The 22,700-nt window shown below is 44.1% G+C and overlaps 1 protein-coding gene across 1 annotated transcript in view; it reads left to right on the top strand.

The window, feature by feature from the left end:
- Positions 1 to 11,715, top strand: part of PNISR (PNN interacting serine and arginine rich protein) — a 57,789-nt gene extending 46,074 nt beyond the window's left edge. Inside the window, exons 11-12 of the mRNA XM_082250250.1 lie at positions 10,224 to 11,289; positions 11,471 to 11,715. Coding sequence (XP_082106376.1) covers positions 10,224 to 11,289; positions 11,471 to 11,501 — 1,097 coding nt within the window. The 3' untranslated portion in view covers positions 11,502 to 11,715. The remainder of the gene's footprint in view (positions 1 to 10,223; positions 11,290 to 11,470) is intronic.
- The last annotated feature ends 10,985 nt before the right edge of the window (positions 11,716 to 22,700 follow it).

Below are 22,700 nucleotides of genomic sequence, written 5' to 3'. Positions count from 1 at the left end.
ATGTCTTAGGAGCCGCAAGGTCCTCTCTGGCGGTGGGGTGGTGAATGGCGTACGTTCTCCCGACCGGAGCTGCGTTCCAAGCCGATCAGTACAACAAAAGCGGAAGTGATGCGGTGCGCACTCTACATGTTTCGTCGTAATAACGTCATCAGGAGTAGCGCTACTCCTGATGGCGTCATTACGAGTAGCTCCGGTCGGGAGAACGTACGCCGTTCACCACCCCACCGCCAGAGAGGACCTTGCGGCTCCTAAGTCATTTGAGTGATTGTTACCACTGTTTTTATGTGAGTACCTGTTTTTATCTTTGATGCCTTAATAAATGGTTTAGCGGTATTTCACTATTTGGAGGCATCTTTTTATACACACATGTCCTGGGATGGCTTTTTTGGAGCACTAAAGTTGGGATGTCCCTACTAATACGCCAAGCAATTGTGACCCGGGAACTGGAACATTTGAAGTGGACCAGGTGACCGGACCCCTCTTCCTTGGGAGCGATCCCTACGAATATCGACCTGCGCTCTACCCCTGCAGGGGTAGTTCTATCTAGTGAGCTCTGTATTTTACTAGAAAGGGGAGCACCGGACCCACTGGACAGGGGAGCACCATAGTCCTCACTCTAGAACTATCCACCCCGCGGCACCTGTGATTTTGGCACTTCATCATAATTGTGGACTGTTATACCTTCATGCGCTTTTGAGGACACAGTTGATGCATTTTTCTGTGCATTTTTGGACCATATTCTCTTGCGCATTTCTCCCACCAGCACACCTTTGCTTTTGAGATATCTTGTTCAACAGACACCTAGTCACCATTTTTGTATCACATTTTTGGTATTTGTTTTTTCATTTTTTGGGTCACCCCACTGATTTTGGGGGACCCCACTGGGTACTCCCCCCCCCCCCCCCCTTTTTTTGGGATCGAGATTACTCATTTGAGCACGTCACTCTTTGGTCACTTAAGTCACCGTTATTAATACATATTTATTTATTCTTTGTATCATACCACCTATTGGTTTGCCATTTTATTTTATAAACTATTCACTGCACCTTAATAACATATTTATATATTTATATTTCTCCAACGTCACTACCTCACCCTCACTTGAAGGGCACCATTTTTTATTGCAGTATATTTATGAAATTTTATAGCACTATTTATTTCTTCATATACACTTAATATTGGTTTTCAGAATATAAGTTTTTTGTATTATACCATTGTATTTTACCTTTTGAATATTTATGAACTAACTTATCTATTTATATACCTACTGCATTTCATATCCGTGCATAACATTTGTGATATTTAAACTATTTATTATCTCCCACTATTGAGTGAAGCATCGTTACCATTTCACGCACATATTGGCAGCGCCAAGCACTTCTCCCTTTTCTCCACATATTTAGTATAATCTCTAGCAGGTTATATTCTGAAGTGGGCTGCAGCCAATCAGATTTTATTTCCATTTTTCCCTACCACCTCCCTTCTCTCTTATCCTAAGCGCGGATTTCCTCTACTCTTTACTCATTAACTTGATTGAACCATCATCTTGTAATGTGACATTTTAAAAAATAAAAATGAAAAAGTGGGAGAAACTTTTGTGAGTGTATATCAAATTATTAATATATATATATATATATATATATATATATATATATATATATATATATATATATATATATATATATATATATATATATCATAAATAATGAAAATAATAATTTAATTATATTATATTAATAATTCACAAGTCAAACTGCTGAAAAGGTAGTGTTATGTGCAGAAAATGTAATCCCTAAAAAAAATTAAATGTGTATTATGTGTGATGGAGAATATATATATATATATATATATATATATATATATATATATATATATAATATATATATTCTCCACACATTATAATACACATTTAATTATTATTTATTTTATTTTTTTAGGGATTGCACCCCCTCCTCTCCTCTCCTCCCGTCCCCTCCTTTCCTCCCCTCCTCTGTCGATTACCTCACGATGGAAAGCTCATCATGCTATGTGAGGGCTGGATTGCAGCGTCCATGGGGCTTCTGAAGGTACCGCCCATCAGTGGATGCGGTCTCTCACTGCTGGCGTCAGTTCCTGTATCGGTGGCGACGCCGCCACTTGTGTTCCAGGCTGGCTCCACTGCGGCCGACTGCCTCTCCTACCCCGCCCCCAGAATCGCCGATAGTTAGAATGGAGATCATGATCCTAAAACGATTATTCGTGCAGCTCTAAAATATATATATGCGGTCCCCGGGTTACGAACACAATAGGGACTGTAGGTTTGTTCTTAAGTCGAATTTGTTTGTAAGTTGAAACTGTGCATTTTTAAGTGCAACTTCAGTCTGTGCAGGCATGTTTTGGGTGCTTCTGGGCGTGCAGTCATGTTATCTGGGGCTCCTGTGGCCGTGCAATACATAAACTACTGCAGTGTGTAATGTGTCTGGCGGTGCAAGATGACTGCTCAGCGGTAACTGTGACCAGCGTGGAGCACAAGTGACCAAAATGTGGGATTGTTTAGCCATGTCTGACAGGGTAGGAGACCTAAAGCTTTTTATTGGTGTAATGTATTCACACACAGGTCTCCTTCTCACCCTAGCCTTTGCCTGAACAGTGAAAGGAGAAGCAGCACACTGATGAGCGCATCTCCCTGCTTTCCCACCTCATCGACATGCTTCTTGCACAAGTAATTGTCTACTTGTCCTGCTTTTCCCTTTGCAGTCTACAAGGACTCCCTCCAAACCTGACTATGATCTAAGCCGGGAGTGTGCATGTTCACATTGTACAGTTCCGGGTCAAAATGCTTACAAACAGCCAAAGTAACAATGAATGGGCTTTTAACAGAGCATATGAGAAAACATTATTGCCTAAATACTACTTTGTTATAAATCTTATCTTGACACTCTCATGGGAAAGAGCAGGGCCACCTTTAAAAATAAATGCACATCATATTTTTGCAGGAAAAATGTACATTTATTATGTTTTAGCATTTGATTCTGCAAAGCTTTGTACCCGTAATCCGTGGGTCACGGGTGAAATGCATGCTCCTGCAAGGTTTTCCTCCAGCTCTCTGTCCTACAGAGGTATGAATTTCTCAGTTAGCTGGAGGAAGTGTCACTGTATTGCAGTAATCACTGAACTTGTATTCCATTGAAAAATACAAGTCTTGTCTGCTGTAGTGGCAGACAAGACTTGTACTTCATTCACAGATCTCTGAATGAAGTGGCTGTAACATAGTGTAAAAGATGGGGTTGGCCTTTTAAAGGATAGAAAAAAAACTTAAGCCTTCTAGCAACTACTGGAAATCATAAAGACTGTACTTACCTGGCAGGGGAGATTCCATGATCATGAAGGTGGTTCTCCCAGGACGAGGCTCAGCTATTGCACTCCTGTGCTGACCCCTGCGATTTCCCCAAATGTGGGAAACGCGACTGCATAATTTGTGGTGGTGGGGGGACTGCGTTCGCGCTTTCCCCTGGAAAAAAAAAAAGGCCATTGACTAGGGACCAACCGATTATCGGCAACACCGATATGCACTTTCCCCAATATATCAAAATCGGCCACTGAGGTTACCGATCTTGCCGATATTTCGGGAAAGTGCTTGTACCGGAGTGATACCTGCAGCTAGAGGCATCACCCTGGTACCAGTGTGCATAGGCGATGGTCGGCTGTCTTGTAATGACAACCGATGCAGCTAAGAAGCCGCTCTGCTGTCATTACAAGGAGCGGGATGGGACATCTCCCCCCTTCCGCGGCTCGCCTGGGTCTCCCGTCCCACAGGGAGACCCGGGCATCCTACCTGCACGGCCACCGAAGAGAAGACCCGCTCAAAGCCGCATTCGGCTCTGATCAGGTCTCCATTTAAAAAGCCCGAAGTGATGTCATGACATCACTTCCGGGTACTCGGCGTTTTGAATGCTTTTAGGTGCAGAGGAGGGGTTTGGGGTCTTTTGGAGTACCTGGTGAAAATTTTTATTTATTTTTTTTTTTTTAAATGTCCGAAAATATCGGCCGATGACCAAAATATCGGTATCGGCACTAAAAAATAAATGTATCAGTCGATCACTACCATAGACTGCACTCAGCCACTGAAAGTCTTAAAGCAGAACACCAGGCAATTTTTTTGTTACCATTCTGCGACGCTGTGCCTGCACTGCATGGGTTAACCACTTTTCTCTATTGCTCATTGACAGACGTAGTCTTCTTGATTCTCAAGAGCTGGGTTATGTTGTCTCCGCAGGAGTAGGACTAGGCAGAAAGACAAAACGTTCTGGCTCCACCTTAGGGGCAGTCCCTGAGGGTATATCCTCCCTCTCTCTGCTACAGGGAATCAGTTTTTTTTCTGTCTAGTCAGGAGTAAGGACCTAAGTTCCTTGCTGGGATCTTTTTGGTCCTGGCAAGACTTTTTTCTTTAGAAAAAGACATTTTTTAGGTAGTTTTTCTCCAGTGTTTTTCCTGTGAGATCTTCAAGCAAAAACGCCGGACTGGGCGACACTTGTGGTCACCCCAGCCGGCCTACGAGCGCGCGCAGACCATTGCATTGCGCTTGGTCGGCCGCGACACATTCAAGTAAGTATGCGGGGCCGGGCGACGGGCTGGATGTTGAGATCCAGTGGTCACCCCGGTTTCTGCCCACGAGCGCGTGCAGACCAGAGCTCCGCGCTGGGTCGGCCGCGACGGAGTCCCAGTGGAGGGACTGACCTTGCGAGTTAAAAGTCTCGCTTGGACGCCGGGAACCAGAGAGTCGAGGCGTCCGGAGTGGTCCACAACCCCCCACCCCGGTGGAGAGGGTATTGTGAAGAGAGGGTGCCTGTCGGTTTGGTATGGTGAGTAAACGTTCCCTTTTTTCTTTCCTCGTTATGAGGCAGTATGAATTATGGGCCCCTCCATACATGGTCAGTATATATCTGATACTAAAAAGTCCCCCTTGTAAATACAGTATGTGTTTGTGGGAAGTGGACTTAGTTTGAGAGCTAACACTCTACCCAGCAGACTGTAACATTACAGCAGACATAGGAGGTATAATCCTACCTTATTTGTAGTGTATCTCCTGTAGATCCATATTTCGCCACTTAGCAGAGATGCAGGTGGATGTGCTGGGAAAACGATTTCGGCGGTCCGCCGCCATTTTGCCGTAGACCAAGTGCATGTATGTCCTCAGGTCACGCCGGCCGCCATGTTTTTGGAGTCTTATGTCTCTTCTATGGGGGCGGCCATGTTTCATGAGCCCAGCTACCTCGTGGAGAGCTGGGAACGCCGGAAGGCGTACACAGGGGGCGGAGCCACGTCCTACCCGGGAAAAAGCAACAGCTCCTTCCAGTCTGTAAAAGACAGACGCTGACTGCAGTTGGTTGGAAACTTCACTGCATCGGTTGGTGAGCCTTGGGGGTCCCTCTCTCTCTCTCTGTGGGGATCGAGAAGCAGGTACTCTGAGGGGCGCTGCTAGGGGGAGACACACAAAAAAAAAAAAAAAGTTTTTTTGTTTTTGCTGGCAAAGGTGTCCTGAATTAACATGGACCCTGCCACTCATGTATCTCCTCCGGATCCCCTCGAGGGGTCTGCAGGATCCTCCAGCACCCCACTGACGATTGAATCATTGTCAGCTATTATGGAAACTTTTGTGTCCCGGGTGGAAGTGGCTTGTCAGGGACAGGGCGCAAGAAAGCGACCCCCGCCTAACCCCTTATCTGAAACCTCGGATTCAGACTGAGCCTATTTCTGCAGTTGCTGGTACTTCATCTGGGATTGGTGTCTCGGGTACTGTCTCTTCAGACAGCGAGGAGGATGTTTCGGCATCAGCCAAAGCCAGAGAGGAAGCGTTGGTAAACGCACTCATTGTATCTGTTCAAGAAACCTTAAGATTACAGGGTATTCCATCGGAAATAGCTGAAACTGAAATCCCTTTTGGGACTAAAAAACGCATCAAAGTGGCGAAGGTTTTTCCATTGCCCAAATGTTTTGGCAATCCAATCGAAGAAGAATGGCGTCTGCCAAAACGCACTTTTACTATTTCTAAACGTATTAACAGGCGTTATCCGTTTGAGGAAACCCTCATTAAGAAATGGACAGAACCACCTGTGGTGGATTCACCAATTGCTAGATTGAATAAAGCCACGGTTATTCCTCTAGAAGACGCTCCGTCTTTTAAAGATCCAGTGGATCGCAAGATAGAAGCTATGTCTCGCACCATGTTTTCCTTGATTGGATCAGCTTTCAGACCTATAATAGCTATTGGTCTGGTTTCGCAGGCTGTAACTGAATGGACCAAGTGGTTACGCCGGGACTTAGTAGAGGTCCCTCAGGCGGTATCAGATTTGTTGGAACAAATGATACAGGGGTTACAGTTTGTGTGTGATGCGGCGTTAGACGCCACGCCATTATTGGCGCGAGCATCAGTCTCAGCAGTGGTTCTCAGGCGTACACTGTGGCTAAAAGGTTGGTTAGCCGACCAAGGTTCCAAAAAAGCATTGGCTAATATCCCCTTTTTAGGAGAGCGTCTATTTGGAGCCAACTTAGATGAGATCATTAAGGATCTCACGGGTGGAAAGAGCACCTTTTTACCGCAAAATTTTAAAGGTAAAGGAACTCGTCAAAGACGAGGGCCTTCTTTTTCTGCTCACAAGAGGTTTTTTCGTCCCGCGGGTGAAAAAATTAAGTCCTCCAAAGCTCCTTCAGGAGGCGTCAGGGGTCGTTGGTCGGGCAAGCAAAAGCCCGCCCCCTCCAGACCTGAAGATAAACCGTCCAAAGCCTGAAGGTGCGCCCCCACCCATAACTGGGGTGGGGGGACGTCTTCGCCGGTTCCCGGATCCATGGCTTTCCAGAATCCCGGACAAGTGGGTTCGCGAAGTCATAAGGTCAGGGTACAAGATCGAGTTTCGATCTCTCCCACCGGCGCGCTTCTTCCCTTCCAATATTCGACTATCCCCGGATCGTTTAGAAGATCTGCGGAGAGCAGTCACAGATTTACTACAACAAGGAGTGGTAGTCAACGTTCCTTGGACAGAACGGTTTCAAGGGTTTTATTCAAACCTATTTACAATACCCAGGAAAGAGGGCAAAGTGCGTCCAATTCTGGACTTAAGGGCACTCAATTCTTTTGTCAACATAAGAAGATTCAGAATGGAGTCCATTCGCACAGTAGCAGCCTTCCTGCATCCAGGGGATGTCCTAGCGTCCATAGACATCAAGGACGCATATCTTCACATTCCCATTTTCGCAGGACATCAGCGGTTTCTACGCTTTTCCGTAGAAGAGAACCACTATCAGTTTGTGGCGTTACCTTTCGGTCTCGCCACGGCTCCGCGGGTCTTCACGAAGGTGTTGGCCCCAATGTTGGCACTTCTGCGCCAAAGAGGCATATCGATTCTTGGTTACCTAGAGCGATAGAGAAAAATGGATTTTTGTAAGATCTTACCGTAAAATCCTTTTCTCTTAAGCTCATTGACAGACGTAGTACCCGCCCCTCTATCATTGAGTTGGGTTGGGTTAAATTCTCTGTTACTGCTTTAGAACAGAACTGATTCCCTGTAGCAGAGAGAGGGAGGATATACCCTCAGGGACTGCCCCTAAGGTGGAGCCAGAACGTTTTGTCTTTCTGCCTAGTCCTACTCCTGCGGAGACAACATAACCCAGCTCTTGAGAATCAAGAAGACTACGTCTGTCAATGAGCTTAAGAGAAAAGGATTTTACAGTAAGATCTTACAAAAATCCATTTATTTTGGTCTCTGGGTTTGGAGAGCTGAGAGATACTCACCCAATCCTTCAATCCTAGCGCAAGACCAGTCCCTTCAGCTCCCGTGGTCCAATGGTATGTTGCGGTGGACTGTTCCTGACGTTATCATTCCCCCTAGACCGGCTCTGGATGTGAAAATGTCAGGAACAGTCCACCGCTGGACATGGGAAGCATGTTTTCCAGTATAGGCGCTGTGTTCACCCCTACAGAAAGTGAGCAGTTAACCCATTCAGTGCAGGCACAGCCCCACTGCATGGGCAAAATAAATACATTTGTCCGGAGTTGAGCTTTTAATTAAAAAAAAAAAAAAAAAGTTTTTTTATTAGTTTTTCAAAGAGAATAACAAACAAGCATTACAGGTTCAGCAAACAATTAACAGGTACATGGCCATACAATGATAAAGATTTAGTGTTCAAGGGAGCAAATATAAACCAAAACGGGAACACTCTGGCATCCATTGCCTTAAACTTGCATCATCAAACTTGGGTGAGAGCCTGATCATGCCTGGTTCTGCGTCCCGAAGAGACGCACTTTAACACACCATGATAATAAACAGGTGTACAGTAGGCAGGTGGAAAGATACCCTCCCACAGGGAGGACAAAAGTAAAATGAAAAAGCAGTAAAGCTAGAAGCAGAGCGGGTGAATAAAGGGGAAAAGTAGAGGAAGAGGGGCCAGGGCAGAACCTCAAAGAATTGCCAAAAGGCACAATATGATCAGCCAGGTTCTTGCAGATAGGCGTCAGTGCCAGAAAAATATACCCATGGTCTCCACAGATCCCTAGTGGTTTCTTCAGTATTGTTAATGGTGGCTGTCAGATGCTCCATTTTGTAGGATCTCATTAATTTTAGAAAACCACAGGGAACGCGTGGGAGGTTGAGTCTGCTGCCACATAGCAGGAATACAAGTTTTTGCAGCGTTGAGAAGCTGAATAGTCAAAGATTTTTAATACTTCCGCACCAAGCACCTCGTCAAATGCAATAAACAAAGTGCAGGGTCATCTCCCACCTCGACCGAAGTCAGCTGCCTGACGACCGGAGTTGAGCTTTAACTCCAACCAGACACTTTTCTTTTGGTTTGAACAGAATAAGTAAGACGAGATTAACACACTCTGGTTTTTTTACTTACATTCTCTGCCCTGTTGGAGAGATTTCCACTGGGAAAGGATCAGGAAACAATATTTTTGGCAAGGAAACAAATAGCGGTAAAATGGTTGCAAGTGACGCCGCTGTCAGTAAATCATTGGATTAAAACAGTTAATCAAATTATACCCTATATGAAAAGATAATGTATTGGCATCGAGGAGTGGTACAAAAATATAAAATTTGGATAAATGCTAAAGTTACCTTAGATGAGGGAGAGAGACAATAAGAGGGAAACACAAAGGAAAGGTGTAAGATGTTTGGTGGACAGTATTAAATAAGTCTGAATATTAAAGCTATTGTGTTGGATGTGGATATTCGTTATTTTCTACTTTTATCTGTATAGTTGTGAATGAAGGGATCCCTTAGGGAGACCAAGGTATATGTTTAGGTATGTAAGCAAATCTTGTATACAGTTGTTGATAAATTCTGCAATAAAGAGTCTTAAAAAAAAAAAACTTTGTCAATGCTATTTTGAAGAGTAAAATCTCCTAGGTTATTCTGTTTCTTGTCCTGAGACACAAATTTTATGTTCTGTTTTGAGGAGGACAGGGAAGGTGATATTTTCTCAGGGGGAGTGGTGAAAGGAGTAAAATCAGGGGTGTTGATTTTTCTAAAGGAGGGGAAGCTTTGGCTGGAGTTTTGGGTTTTTAATTTTAACCACTTCTGGACGGAAGGATTTGCCCCCTTTATGACCAGGCCATTTTTTGTGATTTTGGCACTGCGATAATGTAAGGACTGATCAGGCCCCTAACTGATGTTTTTTGTGACAATACTACAGTAATAGGTGCTAAAAATATGCACTGTCACTGTAATAATGACACTGGCAGGGAAGGGGTTCACACAGTGGGTGATCCAAGGGGTTAAATGTAAGCCTAGGGGAGTGTTTCTAAGTGTATGGGGGTTGGGCTTTTTAAATGATCACAGAGACCTGTGATCCTATATAGAAGGATCACAGGCGCTCTGTGATCATTCCAGAGAGAACGGTCAGCTGTGCTTACAATAGCTGACCGTCCTCTCTCAGCCTCAGCGGGAAGCGATTGCAGATGCCTGGAGGCAATCGGAGCCACCGGCCCCATGCATCGAAGTCCCCGCTGCCGAGTGGGGACAGGAGCGTGTCGGCGCACGCTTGCCCCCTAGCTGCAGGTGCGCGACCGACGTAGGGCTACACCGGTTCGTGCAGGAGGGCCAGCCTGCTGTAGTATATGTGCAGCAGGCAGTCCGGATGAGGTTAATAACCTTTTCCTGCTTGCATTTAATTGACTGTTTCTATTTGTTTTGGTGATTACCTAAGATTGACAGATTTTTTTTTTTTTTTCCCCCCCATAATTTTAGAAGAGAAACCAGATGATGATAATGATGATGATGACGACAACGACAACAACAATGATGAAAATATTGAAGACAAGCCTAATACAGATATTACAGATGACCTAGAAATACATGAGAAAAGAAAAGTAAATGATGAGGTAGAAAGCGAAAAGAAAAAGTTTGAGGCTTTACCTGTGATTGAGCCTAAAAAGGATGTAAAGGAAAGGCCTCCAGCTAGAAAATCAAGAAGCTCGAGTAGTAGTAGCAGCAGCAGCAGTAGTAGCAGCAGTAGCAAAGAACGAAGTAGCAGTAGTAGTAGCAGTGATTACAGTTCCAGCTCTTCAAGCAGCCATAGTTCAACTCCCTCTTTACCCAAGAGGAAAAAGAGACGAAGTCATAGCCCATCACTTACACGCAAAGTAAGGCGTAGCAGGAGCAGGAGTATCACACGTAAGAATCGTAGAGACAGAAGTAGAAGCAGAGGTAAAATTAGTGAGCGGAGGAGATCTAGCAAAAATAGCATGGATCGAGAATGGCGAAGGGAGCATAGTCCCAGCAGAGAGCGAAGGGTGAACCGCTCTAGAGATAGACATGCTGTTCGTAGTAGAAGCCGAGATAGACGTAAAATTGATGAACATCGTAGAAGCTCCAGTAGAAGCAGACACAAGCATAGGGGCAGTAGTAGAGAAAGAGAAAAGGCAAGGAGTAGAAGTTTTGAAATGGATAGGAAGAGAAGAGAATCTGAAAAGGAAAGAAAAAAGGAGAAATTAAAGAAAGAAGAAAAATATAGGTATAATGTTCTGGAAGATGATAGAGTTAAAAGTAGGAGAGAGAGTGAAAGAACATTTTCCCGCAGTGAGTCCTCTTCCTCCAAGGTATCCCGACAGGACTCCAGGCATGAGAACAAAAAAAATTCTACAAAGGAGCAGAAGAAGCGACCGCCCTCTAGTGGAAGAAGCAGTTCTGAATCACCTGTTTACAAGGATAAAAAATCTAAGAAAGGCAAACGAAGCCGGTCACGGTCTATGGAGAAATCTCAAAGGTCTGGTAAGAAGGCAAGCCGCAAACACAAGTCTAAGACCCGATCAAGGTAGTACACTTTTTCTTTCTATATTGCTTAATATTTTTATTTACAATTTATAACTGCATATACATTGTATAATGATTATGATGCTTTCAGTTACTATTATTAACTTTAACTTTGTTTCCAAAAAGGCACTTTTTACTTATCTAGATCACACTAATACTGGCCTTTTATTTTTGTTTTGCAGATCATCAACACCTGTTCGTCGTAAACGCTGATGAATCCACAAAGCATCATAATATTTTTTTTTTAAATTCAATGAGTTTTAAGGGCTTGTCTCATTTTAGAGACACATTATGGCTACATAGGTGCGGAAAACTAATCCCCCCTTTCCTATTTCCCTATCTACTTTTTAAATGTGTACATGGTTTTTCCTTTTTCTTGCTTATGAAAGTAAAAGAGTATTAAAACTACTTTGTATTGTATATTTTAGCTAAATGTCTGGTCTTAATAATAAAGTACTGTCCTTATTTTCTTGCTAAAAAAAAAAAGAAAAAAACACCAGTAATTTCACGAGTTGCTTTTACACTATGCATAATTTAAAATTGCTGAGTTCTTATGTCCAGCAGCATGTTATAATACCTTACATCACAGCTAGCCTACATTATACTATAGATTTGAATCCGATTTGGCTGATCCAAAAAAGAAAATTGAATTGCAAATACTTACATTAGAAATTTGGTTTGACTTAAATAATATGGTGTACGTTTATTAACCGACGATGTGGCCCGTATTGACACATTGTGGCCCTTCACTGCTTATAAAGCTGTCAGAGGAGAGCCGGTTTATTAATACTAGCACTTCTAGGAGTGAGAAGTGAAGTGTAATGCATGGTGAATGGCTGTAATGTGTAGTGCAAGTGAGATTTGAGCCCCTGATCTCCTAAAATCAGGCTCAATTATTCCTTAATGAAAAATAAAATATAAAAGTTTACAAAAGAACAGTTTAACCACCTCCCACCCGGCCATTGTACATATACGGCCGAGTGGGAGTCTCGTCCTTCTGATCGGACGTTCCGGAACGTCCTTCAGAAGGAGCGAGATCGCGCCGCCACGGGCACGCGCATCGACGCGATCTCGATGTGCCCGTGTCCCTCGGGCACAGAGCAACAAGATGCGGCAGGAGGGCCCTGTGATTGGCCCTCCTGATCACATGACGGCTGTGTCCAATCACAGCCGTCATTCAATGTAAATACAGCCGTTGTAATGGCTTTGATCTCTTCTCCTCCTGACAGATCCTGTCAGTGAGGAGAAGAAGAGGATCGATACTGCAGCCGGGGAGATCAGTGAGTATTTCTAAGTACTCACTGATCACAGGGGGGTCTGTGCTGGTAATCAGAACATTGATTACCAGTGCAGCCCTGGGGGGGTGGGGTGCCACTAGAGCCACCAGGGATGACCACCAGGGATGGCAAACAGCCTGCCAGTGGTGCCCTATCAGTGCTGCCCACCAATGCCATATATCAGTGCTGCCCACCAGTGCCCGTTATTGCCATCTATCAGTGCCGCCCACCAGTGCCCATTATTGCCAACCAGTGCTGCCTATCAGTGCCGCCTATCAGTGCCCATCAGCACTGCCTATCAGTGCCCACCAATGCTGCATATCAGTGCTATCTATCAGTGCCCATCAGTGCTGCATATCAGTGCCACCCCATCAGTGTCTCCTCAGCAGTGCCTGTCAGTGCGGCGTCATCAGTGCAGGAAAAAACGTATCTATTCACAAAATTTTATAACATAAACAAAAAACTTTTTTTTTTTTTTCAAACTTTTCGGTCTTTTTTTATTTGTGCACCAAAAAAGAAAAAACCTGGCGGTGATCAAATACCACCAAAGGAAAGCTCTATTTGTGGGGAAAAAATGACACAAATTTGGTTTAGGTACAGTGTTGCATGACTGCGCAATTGTCATTCAAAATGCAACAGCGCTAAAAGCTGAAAATTGGTCTGGGAAGGAAGGGGGTTTAAGTGCCCAGTATTGAGGTAGTTAAAAAATATAGTTAATAAAATAAAAATAGACCTATGTGAGAGGGGCCATTCATACATTTTTCATATTCCTGTGAGATTTGTTACTGAGTGTATTTATATAGCTATAGGTACAATGTTACAAGTGTGACAGAAATGCCCTAATATAAATAAAAACTCAATTATTCATAAATGGTTCCCCATATTGATCTGCAGGGACAGTAGTAAGATACATACCCCCCCCCCCCCCCCCGTTCCTCATCACTATTTTCCCCTTCTCTCACTGTTCTTACCACCTCTGAGGTGGAGAAGCATGGAGAACGATAAATTACATAACCAGTCATGTGCTTAAACTTGCCATTTATATAGGAAACACTGGTAGCTTCTCACTGAGCTTGCGATCAGAAGCAGAGAACATCAGCTCCACTCCTCACTGCAGCTTTTTAAACCACAGTGCAAATAAGCCACGATTGTCACTATTGCTGCTTACCTCAGTATAATAAATGTGCACCTATATGCAATGGGCTGAAAAGAGGAACTGTAAATGTTACAATTCAATGTGCTTGTTACGCTGGTTTGAGACAGGTTTGTGTGGCAATATAGAGAAATCTCTCTTGCTGCAGCCAACTAGATTGGGAGTAGAGCACTCCAAATTTGGTGAGCCTGTACAAATTGTAGCCTCGGTTTCCTGTTCTTAGCTGACAGGAGTGGCACTCGATGTGGTCTTCTGCTGATGTAGCCCATCAGCTTTAAGGTTTGATGTGTTGTGTATTCAGAGATGGTATTCTGCATACCTTGGTTGTAATGAGTGGTTATTTGCGTTACTGTTGCTCTTCTGTCATCTGGAACCAGACTGAGTGTATTCACCGGCCGCTTTATGCACACCTGTTCAATTGCTTGGTAACACAAATTGATAATCAGCCAATCGCATGGCAGCAATGCATTTAGGTATCTAGATGTGATGAGGACAACTTGCCAAAGTTAAAATTGAGCATCAGAAAGAGGATTTAAGTGACTGACTGTGAATGTGGCATGGTTGTTGGTGCCAGACGGGCTGGCCTGAGTATTTCAAAAACTGCTGATCTACTGAGATTTCACACAACCATCTCTAGTGTTTACAGAGAATGGTACAAAAAAGGAAAATATCCAGTGAGCGGCTGTTGTGTGGACGAAAATGCCTTGTTGAGGTCAGAGAAGAATGGGCAGACTGGCTTGAGATGATAGATATGCAACACTAACTCAACCACTCGTTACAACCAAGTTTTGCAGAATATCATCTATGAATGCACAACACATCAAACCTTGAAGCAGATGGGGTACAGCAGCAGAGACCACACTGGGTGCTACTCCTGTCAGCTAAGAACAGGAAACTGAGATTACGATTTGCGCAGGCACACCAAAATTGGACAATGGAAGATTGGAAAAATGTTGCCTGGTCTGATGAGTCTCAATTTCAGCTGCGCCATTCAGATGGTAGGGTCAGAATTTGGCATCAACAACATGAAAGCATGGATCCATCCTGCCTTGGATCAACGGTTCAGGCTGGTGGTGTAATGGTGTATGGGATATTTTCTTGGCACACTTTGGGCCTATTAGTGCCAATTGAGCGTCATTTAAAAGCCATGGCCTACCGGAGTATTGTAGCAGACATCTTTTTATGAGTACAGTACACCCATCTTCTGATGGCTGCTTCCAGCAGGATGAATGTGACAGAGTTCACTTTATGCCACTGGCCTCCACAGTCACGAGAGCTCAATACAATAGAGCACCTTTGGGATGTGGTTGAAGGGGAGATTTGCAGCTGACAAATCTGCAGCAACTGTGTGATGCGATCATGTCAATTGTTGAATCTTTGCAACAAATAGGCAGTTCTGAGGGCAAAAGGGGTCCAACCTGGTACTAGCAAGGTGTACCTAAATAAAGTGGCCAGTGAGTGTATATTTGTATACTGATTTCTGACCTTGCCACATACATGGTTGCGTTCCCTACCTCAAGAGCATTCAAACTGGTTAAAACTAGTTTTGGAGGGGGGCACCCCATAATGAGTTTTAAATATATGTAAGGGAACAAAGAAGACCACGCCAGAGTATCATCTAGGACATCTTGGTAAATGTTAACTCCAGGACTTTCTGATGTTTCTAGAACGTAAGGGGCCCCTTGTATTTATACAGGTCTTCATCTTTAACTGGAGATAAGTAAATGTATTTTATTACATTACTATCTGTGTGTTGCTTTTTGCACTACACCCACAAATCTGAAGGGGTAAGCCTATGAACCTGGTAATGTAACAAGGAATTTAACCCTTTGTTACATTAATGGTGGTGTGAACATGTTTAACCTTTTTAGTGCTTGTCTGGAGTGCAATGATTAAAGCATTTGTTACCCTAAAAAAAAAAAGGATCCTGTTACCTTAAAGCATAAATAACAGCACAGTGCTTGTGCTGTGTAATTTGGCCCCTTCTATCACCTAAAAAAAACCTGACTGATCCTGCCAGTTTCTACCTTCCCCTCTGTACACTGACTATAGTGTATCAGGGCTACACAGCCCTGACACCGTGGTCAGTGTACATGCCCCTGTCATCCGCAGCCCTGCTCTCCTGTTTGTCGCCCCCTTCCCTGCCTGTCAGCCCCCTCCTGCTGCAGCTGAAATAACTTTTAATATGTAATCCTTTTTGTTTTCTAAGCCTGTGTGTGCCTTTGTGTTTTATAAAAAAAAATATGCTGTGACTACCTGACTTCGGTCTGCTGCTTTGCAATCATGTGACCAGCTGGCTCTCTCCCCCGAGTAACGGCAGCAGGGGAATCTCGGCCTTGCAGCTGTCAGATGGGGAGAGGAGAGTGCCAGCCAGTCACATGATCGCCAAGCAGCACACTGCAATTAGGTATTCGCAGCATTTTTTTTATAAAACGCATAGAGGCACACAGGCTTAGAAAACAGGATTATAGAAAGTCATACAAGTGGCTTAACAACCTCTTTAATCCTTGTAATACTGCTGTAGATTGTAATGAATTTAGAAAACTGGGAAACTACTTTTAGGCTGGGTTTACACTTGTATGATATTGACGCGGGTTTTCCTGCACCCAATTCGCATGGCAGGAGAGTGTGACTGGCTCTCAATGGAGCCGTTTCACACATCTTCGCGGTGCCAAGAGAGCTCACGGCAAAAGGGTCCTGTGTTGTCTTTGGCTCAGTTTCAGGTCCAAATTCAGGCAAAAATTGGAACCTGATTTGCCCTTGAAATGGTGAATAAGGACAAACTGAAACCCTGCTGTGAGCCGCTTCACAAATAGAGACCATCAAGAGAGCACCATCCCAGAGTGGGCAGATTCTAGACCCTGGTCTGCTCTGACTCATAAATGAAGTATCCGGATGCAATCAAAGTGGTAAACCCCTGACGGAATGTCCTGAACCTTGATTAGTCTCCATATTTGAAATCGGAGCAGAAAGCCGCATCTTTATTAGGCTAGATATTTTTGCAGGTGCTGATGGATTAGACAAAAAAGAGAAATTGAGCTGCAGGCAGTAAAAGATTAACTTAATGTCAAAAGAATGCTTCGGATTTTCCGAAAAACAGGGAGGGAATGAAAACTGCTGCAGGATTTCAGTCCTTCACAGCTTAGTGCGTTTCCAATTTTTTTCTTGGTGACTATGGTCCCAGCTGCCTTGAGCTCATTGACAAGATTCTCCCATGTAGTTCTGGGCTGATTCCTCACCGCTCTTATGATTATTGAAACTCCATGAGATGAGATCTTGCATGGAGGCCCAGCTCGAGGGAGATTGACGGTTATTTTGTGTTTCTTTCATCTGTGCTTAATTGCACCAACTGCTGTCACCCTCTCACCAAGCTGCTTGGCAAGAGTATTGTAACCCATTCCAGGCTTGTGTATGTAGGTCTACAATATTGTCCCTGACATCCTTGGACAGCTCTTTGGTCTTGGCCATGATAGAGAGATTGGAATCTGATTGATTGCCTCTGTGGACATTTTATACAGGTAACAAGCTAAGATTAGGAGCACTCCTTTTAAGAGAGTGCTCTTTATCTCAGCTCATTACCTGTATAAAAGACACCTGGGAGCCTGAAATCTTGCTATTTGATAGGGGATCAAATACTTATTTCACTCATAAAAATGCAAATCAATTTATAACTTTTTTGAAATGCATTTTTCTGGATTTTTTTTTTATTGTTTTTCTGTCTCTCACTGTTAAAATAAAGCTACCATTAAAATTATAGACTGATCATTTATTTGTCAGTGGGCAAATGTACAAAATCAGCAGGGGATCATGACTGCACTGCTTCAGAGTCCTAAAAAAAATATTAAATGCTGCACGTTTTATTTTACCTGCAAAAAAATGAGCATTTATTATTTTTTTGTAAAGGTGAACTTATGCTTTAATGTCATTTCTATTGTCTTGCAGAGTAGAGTGACAGCAAACGCAGGGGAAAACACACTAGTGTGAACAGGGGCTTGCAGAGTATTTTTTGAGTAAAAGGATGAGGATGCATATTACGAGTAGGCTCTGACTCTAACCACACGTCTTTGTACTACAACTGATATTCAGCCACATCTCTACATGAGTGTCCCTCTCACCCCAGTTATAAAACCAAGACATATAAATAAAAGTATAACTAAAGGCAAACCTTTTTTTTTTTTTTGTTTTGTTTTGGACAGAGTGAAGAGGGATTAGAACACCTGTCAGTTTCTATTGCTGTCTGTGTCCCCGTTAAGGAGATTCTCTAATTGTTCTGTTTACCAATTTTAAAACTGTAAGAAAAAGAAAACCTCAAATTTTGGGTTGTCCTCAGAAAAGTAATAAAGGGGAGATATTTCAATGGGGACACTAATTCTGGCGCCCCAAGAAATTCCCTTAATTTGCAGGGATTTCCTCTCCCTTCCTGTTTGACTATGGGACAGAAAGTAAAGGAAAATCACTGCAATAAGACACAGATGGTAAAAAAAAAAAAAAAATCTGGCAGGGGTTATTATCCTCACTTTCTCTATCCAAAATGAAAAACAACATTTATCTATAGTTCTATTTTAACCAGTTCAGGTTCCCTCATATCAGTTTTACTGCTACAGGGTGGCACCTGTGCACTGGATCATGTATATACATGTAAACCGACACCTCTGGGTAGGGGGTGCGCATGCGCGCTGCCGGCAGGTCACTCCAGCTATGTGAGCCGATCAGTGGGTACCGCGGACTCGATATCCACTGGCACCTGCCAATCAGCAGGAAAAGACGCATAGAATGGCAGTCTGCCTAAGTAAACAATGCAGATTGCCGCTCTGACAGGAAAAAGTCATGGGATTTTGACATGACACTTTCCAGGACTGGAAAAGTCCTGGAAAATGGGAAAACTTACTAAGTTTTGGAAAAGTCATGGAATTGTGTTGTGCAACTATTTATTTTTGTCTCCGGGCCCCTGTATTCTGTGGGAGCGGGGACAGTAAGTGGACTATTTTCTCTGTTTCGGGTTTAGGTGGATTAATCAGCCGCAGCGCACAGCTGAAGCCTGGTCACCGGCCTCTTCAATATGAATAGACTGACAGGCTCGGAACTCTGCGGCGGATTGATCCGCTGAAACTGAAACTAAGAAATCGTGGCTATACTGTCCCGCTCTCAGGGACGTACCAGCGAGGGGGGGCGCGTGCACTGGGGGGTGTCAGGCCGGTGTCCACGGGGCCGCCCGCATCTCCGCACTAGGGGGAGGGGGGGTCAGGCCGGTGTCCGTCTGGCCGCCCCCGCATCTGTGTGAAGAAGGCAGAAGGGAAGGTCAGTGAGGAGTCTATTGTGGAATGTCAGTGAGGAGTCTTGTGGAATGTCAGTGAGGAGTCTATTGTGGAATGTCAGTGAGGAGTCTCGTGTGCTGGATAGGAGGGGGATGGGATGGGACAGCTGCATAGAGAGGAATTGAACTTTCATATTCCTCATGTCACTGAATGTTGTTTCTCCTCCTCTCAGAAGCTGCACTAGGAATATGGAAAGTTAAATTCCTCTATATGCAGCTGCCCCATCCCCCTCCTATACAACTTCCTTTGCTGGCCCCCCTAAGTGCTCTTTTAGCCCCCTCTGTGCTCTTAGTCTGGCTCCCCCAGTGATCTCCCCCTCAGTGATTTCCTGTCCCCCCCTCCAGACAGTGCTCTCCAGTTCCCCCCCCCTCCCCCTGTGCTCTACATCCCCCCTGGTTTTCCCTGCCTGCCCCCCCCCCCAGTGCTCTCCGCTCCCCTGCGCCTTCCAACCCCCCTGCAAGCCTCTAACCACCTCAAGTATTATGTCCGCAGCCTCTAACCATCTCCTGTACCATGTCCACAGCCTCTAACTACCTCCTGTACCATGTCCGCAGCCTCTAACTACCTCCTGTACCATGTCCGCAGCCTCTAACTACCTCCTGTATCATGTCCGCAGCCTCTAACTACCTCCTGTACCATGTCCGCAGCCTCTAACCACCTCCTGTACCATGTCCTCAGCCTTTGAACACCTCCTGTACCATGTCCACAGCCTCTAACCATCTCTTCTATCATGTCCGTAATCTCTGACCATCTCTTGTCTTTTATCATGTCTGCAGTCTCTGAGGGGGTCTGGAGAGGAGTCAAAAGTGGGAGTGCTGTCGGGATGGGGATCACAGGAGAAGTCAGACATGTGTGGACTGGGGAGAGGAGACTACAGGATAAAACCAGAGCATGGTGCACCTAAGAGGAGGTCAGTGACAGTGCTGCCCGGCCAGTCTGAGGGGGGGGGGGTCACTGATGTAAGGGGGCACTGTTATAAAGGTTCCTCCTTGTATCAGGACCCCCCCCCCCTCCCTTCCTTAGTGCATTCACTCTGTTGAAAGTGGTCGTTGGTCACCAGAGTCCCCCCCCCCCCTACATCAGAGTTCTCAGCTTTTTTCACCCGTGCGCTCGAAGTGACACCCGCTCCCAGCTGCCGCAGTGGTGCTTCCATCTCATCCACTGTAAAACAAGGGACCATTTTGAGTTGCGCTGTATCCAGAAATGAAACCCTAACTGCAGAGGTACTGTACACTACAAAGATTGTCATTTATTTTAGTAAAAATATGCTGGGTGTGACATGGATTTTCTTCTTATTTAACATGTATACATAGACATTTCATGAAACTTTAGGTCATGAATATTTACGTGAAGTCATGGAATTTTATTGGTTAAAATGTGTATGAACCCTGATTCAAAATACACCCTTTCCTGGGCCAATGAGATGGACATCACTGTTTTTAATATTCCTGTGACTATTGTATGCAACCTTTGCCAACATAGGTGATCATTAAAAAACATAAACCCCTGAAGAAAAGGTGTTGGTTACAGCTGCCCTGCCCTATAAAAAAAACACACCAGTTCTGGGTTTGCTTTTCACAAGAAGCATTGCCTGATGTGAATGGGGCCTCACACAAAAGAGCTCTCAGAAGACCTACGATTAAGAATTTTTGACTTGCATAAAGCTGGAAAGGGTTATAAAAATATCTCCAAAAACCTTGCTGTTTATCAGTCCACGGTAAGACAAATTGTCTGTAAATGGAGAAAGTTCAGCACTGCTGCTACTCTCCCTAGGAGTGGCCGTCCTGTAAAGATGACTGCAAGAGCACAGCGCAGACTGCTCAATGAGGTAAAGAATCCTAGAGTGACAGCTAAAGACTTACAAAAGTCACTGGCAAATGCTAACATCCCTGTTAGCGAATCTACAATACGTAAAATACTAAACAAGAATGGATTTCATGGGAGGATACCACAGAGGAAGCCACTGATGTCCAAACAAAACATTGCTGCACGTTCACAGTTTGCACAAGAACACCTGGATGTTCCACAGCAGTACTGGCAAAATATTCTGTGGACAGATGAAACCAAAGTTTAGTTGTGTGGAAGAAACACACAAACTTATGTGTGGCGAAAAAGAGGCACAGCACACCAACATCAAAACCACATCCCAACTGTGATGTATGGTGGTGGGGGCATCATGGTTTGGGGCTGCGTCAGGGCCTGGATGGATTGCTATCATTGAAGGAAAAATGAATTCTCAAGTTTATCAAGACATTTTGCAGGAGAACTTAAGGCCATCTGTCTACCAGCTGAAGCTCAACAGAAGATGGGTGTTGCAACAGGACAATGACCCAAAGCATAGAAGTAAATCAACAACAGAATGGCCTGAACAGAAGAAAATACGCCTTCTGAAGTGGCCCAGTCAGAGTCCTGACCTCAACCCGATTGAGATGCTGTGGCATGACCTCAAGAAAGCGATTCACACCAGACATCCCAAGAATATTGCTGAACTGAAACAGTTCTGTAAAGAGGAATGGTCAAGCATTACTCCTGACCGTTGTGCACGTCTGATCTGCAACTATAGGAAAAGTTTGGTTGAAGTTATTGCTGCCAAAGGAGCTTGAACCAGTTATTAAATCCAAGGGTTCACATACTTTTTCCACCTGCACTGTGAATGTTTACATGGTGTGTTCAATAAAAACATGGCAACATTTCATTCTTTGTGTGTTATTAGTTTAAGCAGACTGTGATTGTCTATTGTTGTGACTTAGATGATGATCAGATCACATTTTATGACCAATTTGTGCAGAAATCCATATCATTCCAAAGGGTTCACATACTTTTTCTTGCAGCTGTATATATTATTATTAGGTTTCTCTTTTAACCACTTGCCGACAGCCCGCTGCAGATTCACTCCCGCCCCCACTAGGCAGTGGGGATGCTGATCCATGGGACCAGTGGCCGGGATTGCCACCGTGCACCAGTGATCGCTCCCTGCTGACAGAGAAAGATGGTCAGCCGTTGTAAACACACTGACCTTTCTTCTCTCTGAAATGATCACAGAGCGCCTGTGATCCTTCTATATAGGATCACAGATCTCGATGATCATTTCACAAGTCCCCCCCCCCCCACAGTTAGAAAACACTCCCCCAGGCTCATATTTAACCCTTTGATAACCACTGTGCTAGCCCCTTCCCTGCCAATGTCATTATTACAGTAACAGTACATATTTTTAGCACTGATTACTGTAGTAATGTCACTGGTACCCCCAAAAAGTATCAAAAATGTCAGTTAGGGGTCCGATCTGTCCGCCGCAATGTCACAGTCCCGCTAAAAATCGCCGCCATTACTAGTAAAAAAATAAAAATGACAAATCTTTACCCTAGTTTGTAGACGCGATCACTTTTGTGCAAACCAATTAAAATACGCTTAATGCAATTTTTTTTTTACCAAAAATATGTAGCAGAAAACAAATTGTCCTAAAAGGATGAAAATTTTTGAATGTGAAAAATATTGTTTTTTTTCCCAGAATTATCGCTTTTTTTTGTTTTTTAGAGCAACAAATAAAAATCGCACAGGTGATCAAATACCACCAAAAGAATGCTCTATTTGTGGGAAAAACAAGGACATCAATTTTATTTGGGTACAGAGTCGCACAACCGCGCAATTGTCCATTAAAGTGCCGAAT

Source organism: Pelophylax lessonae (assembly GCF_965119305.1).
Source record: "Pelophylax lessonae genome assembly, chromosome: 3".
Classification (NCBI taxonomy): domain Eukaryota; kingdom Metazoa; phylum Chordata; class Amphibia; order Anura; family Ranidae; genus Pelophylax; species Pelophylax lessonae.
This window is presented reverse-complemented; position numbering and strand designations above follow the sequence as displayed.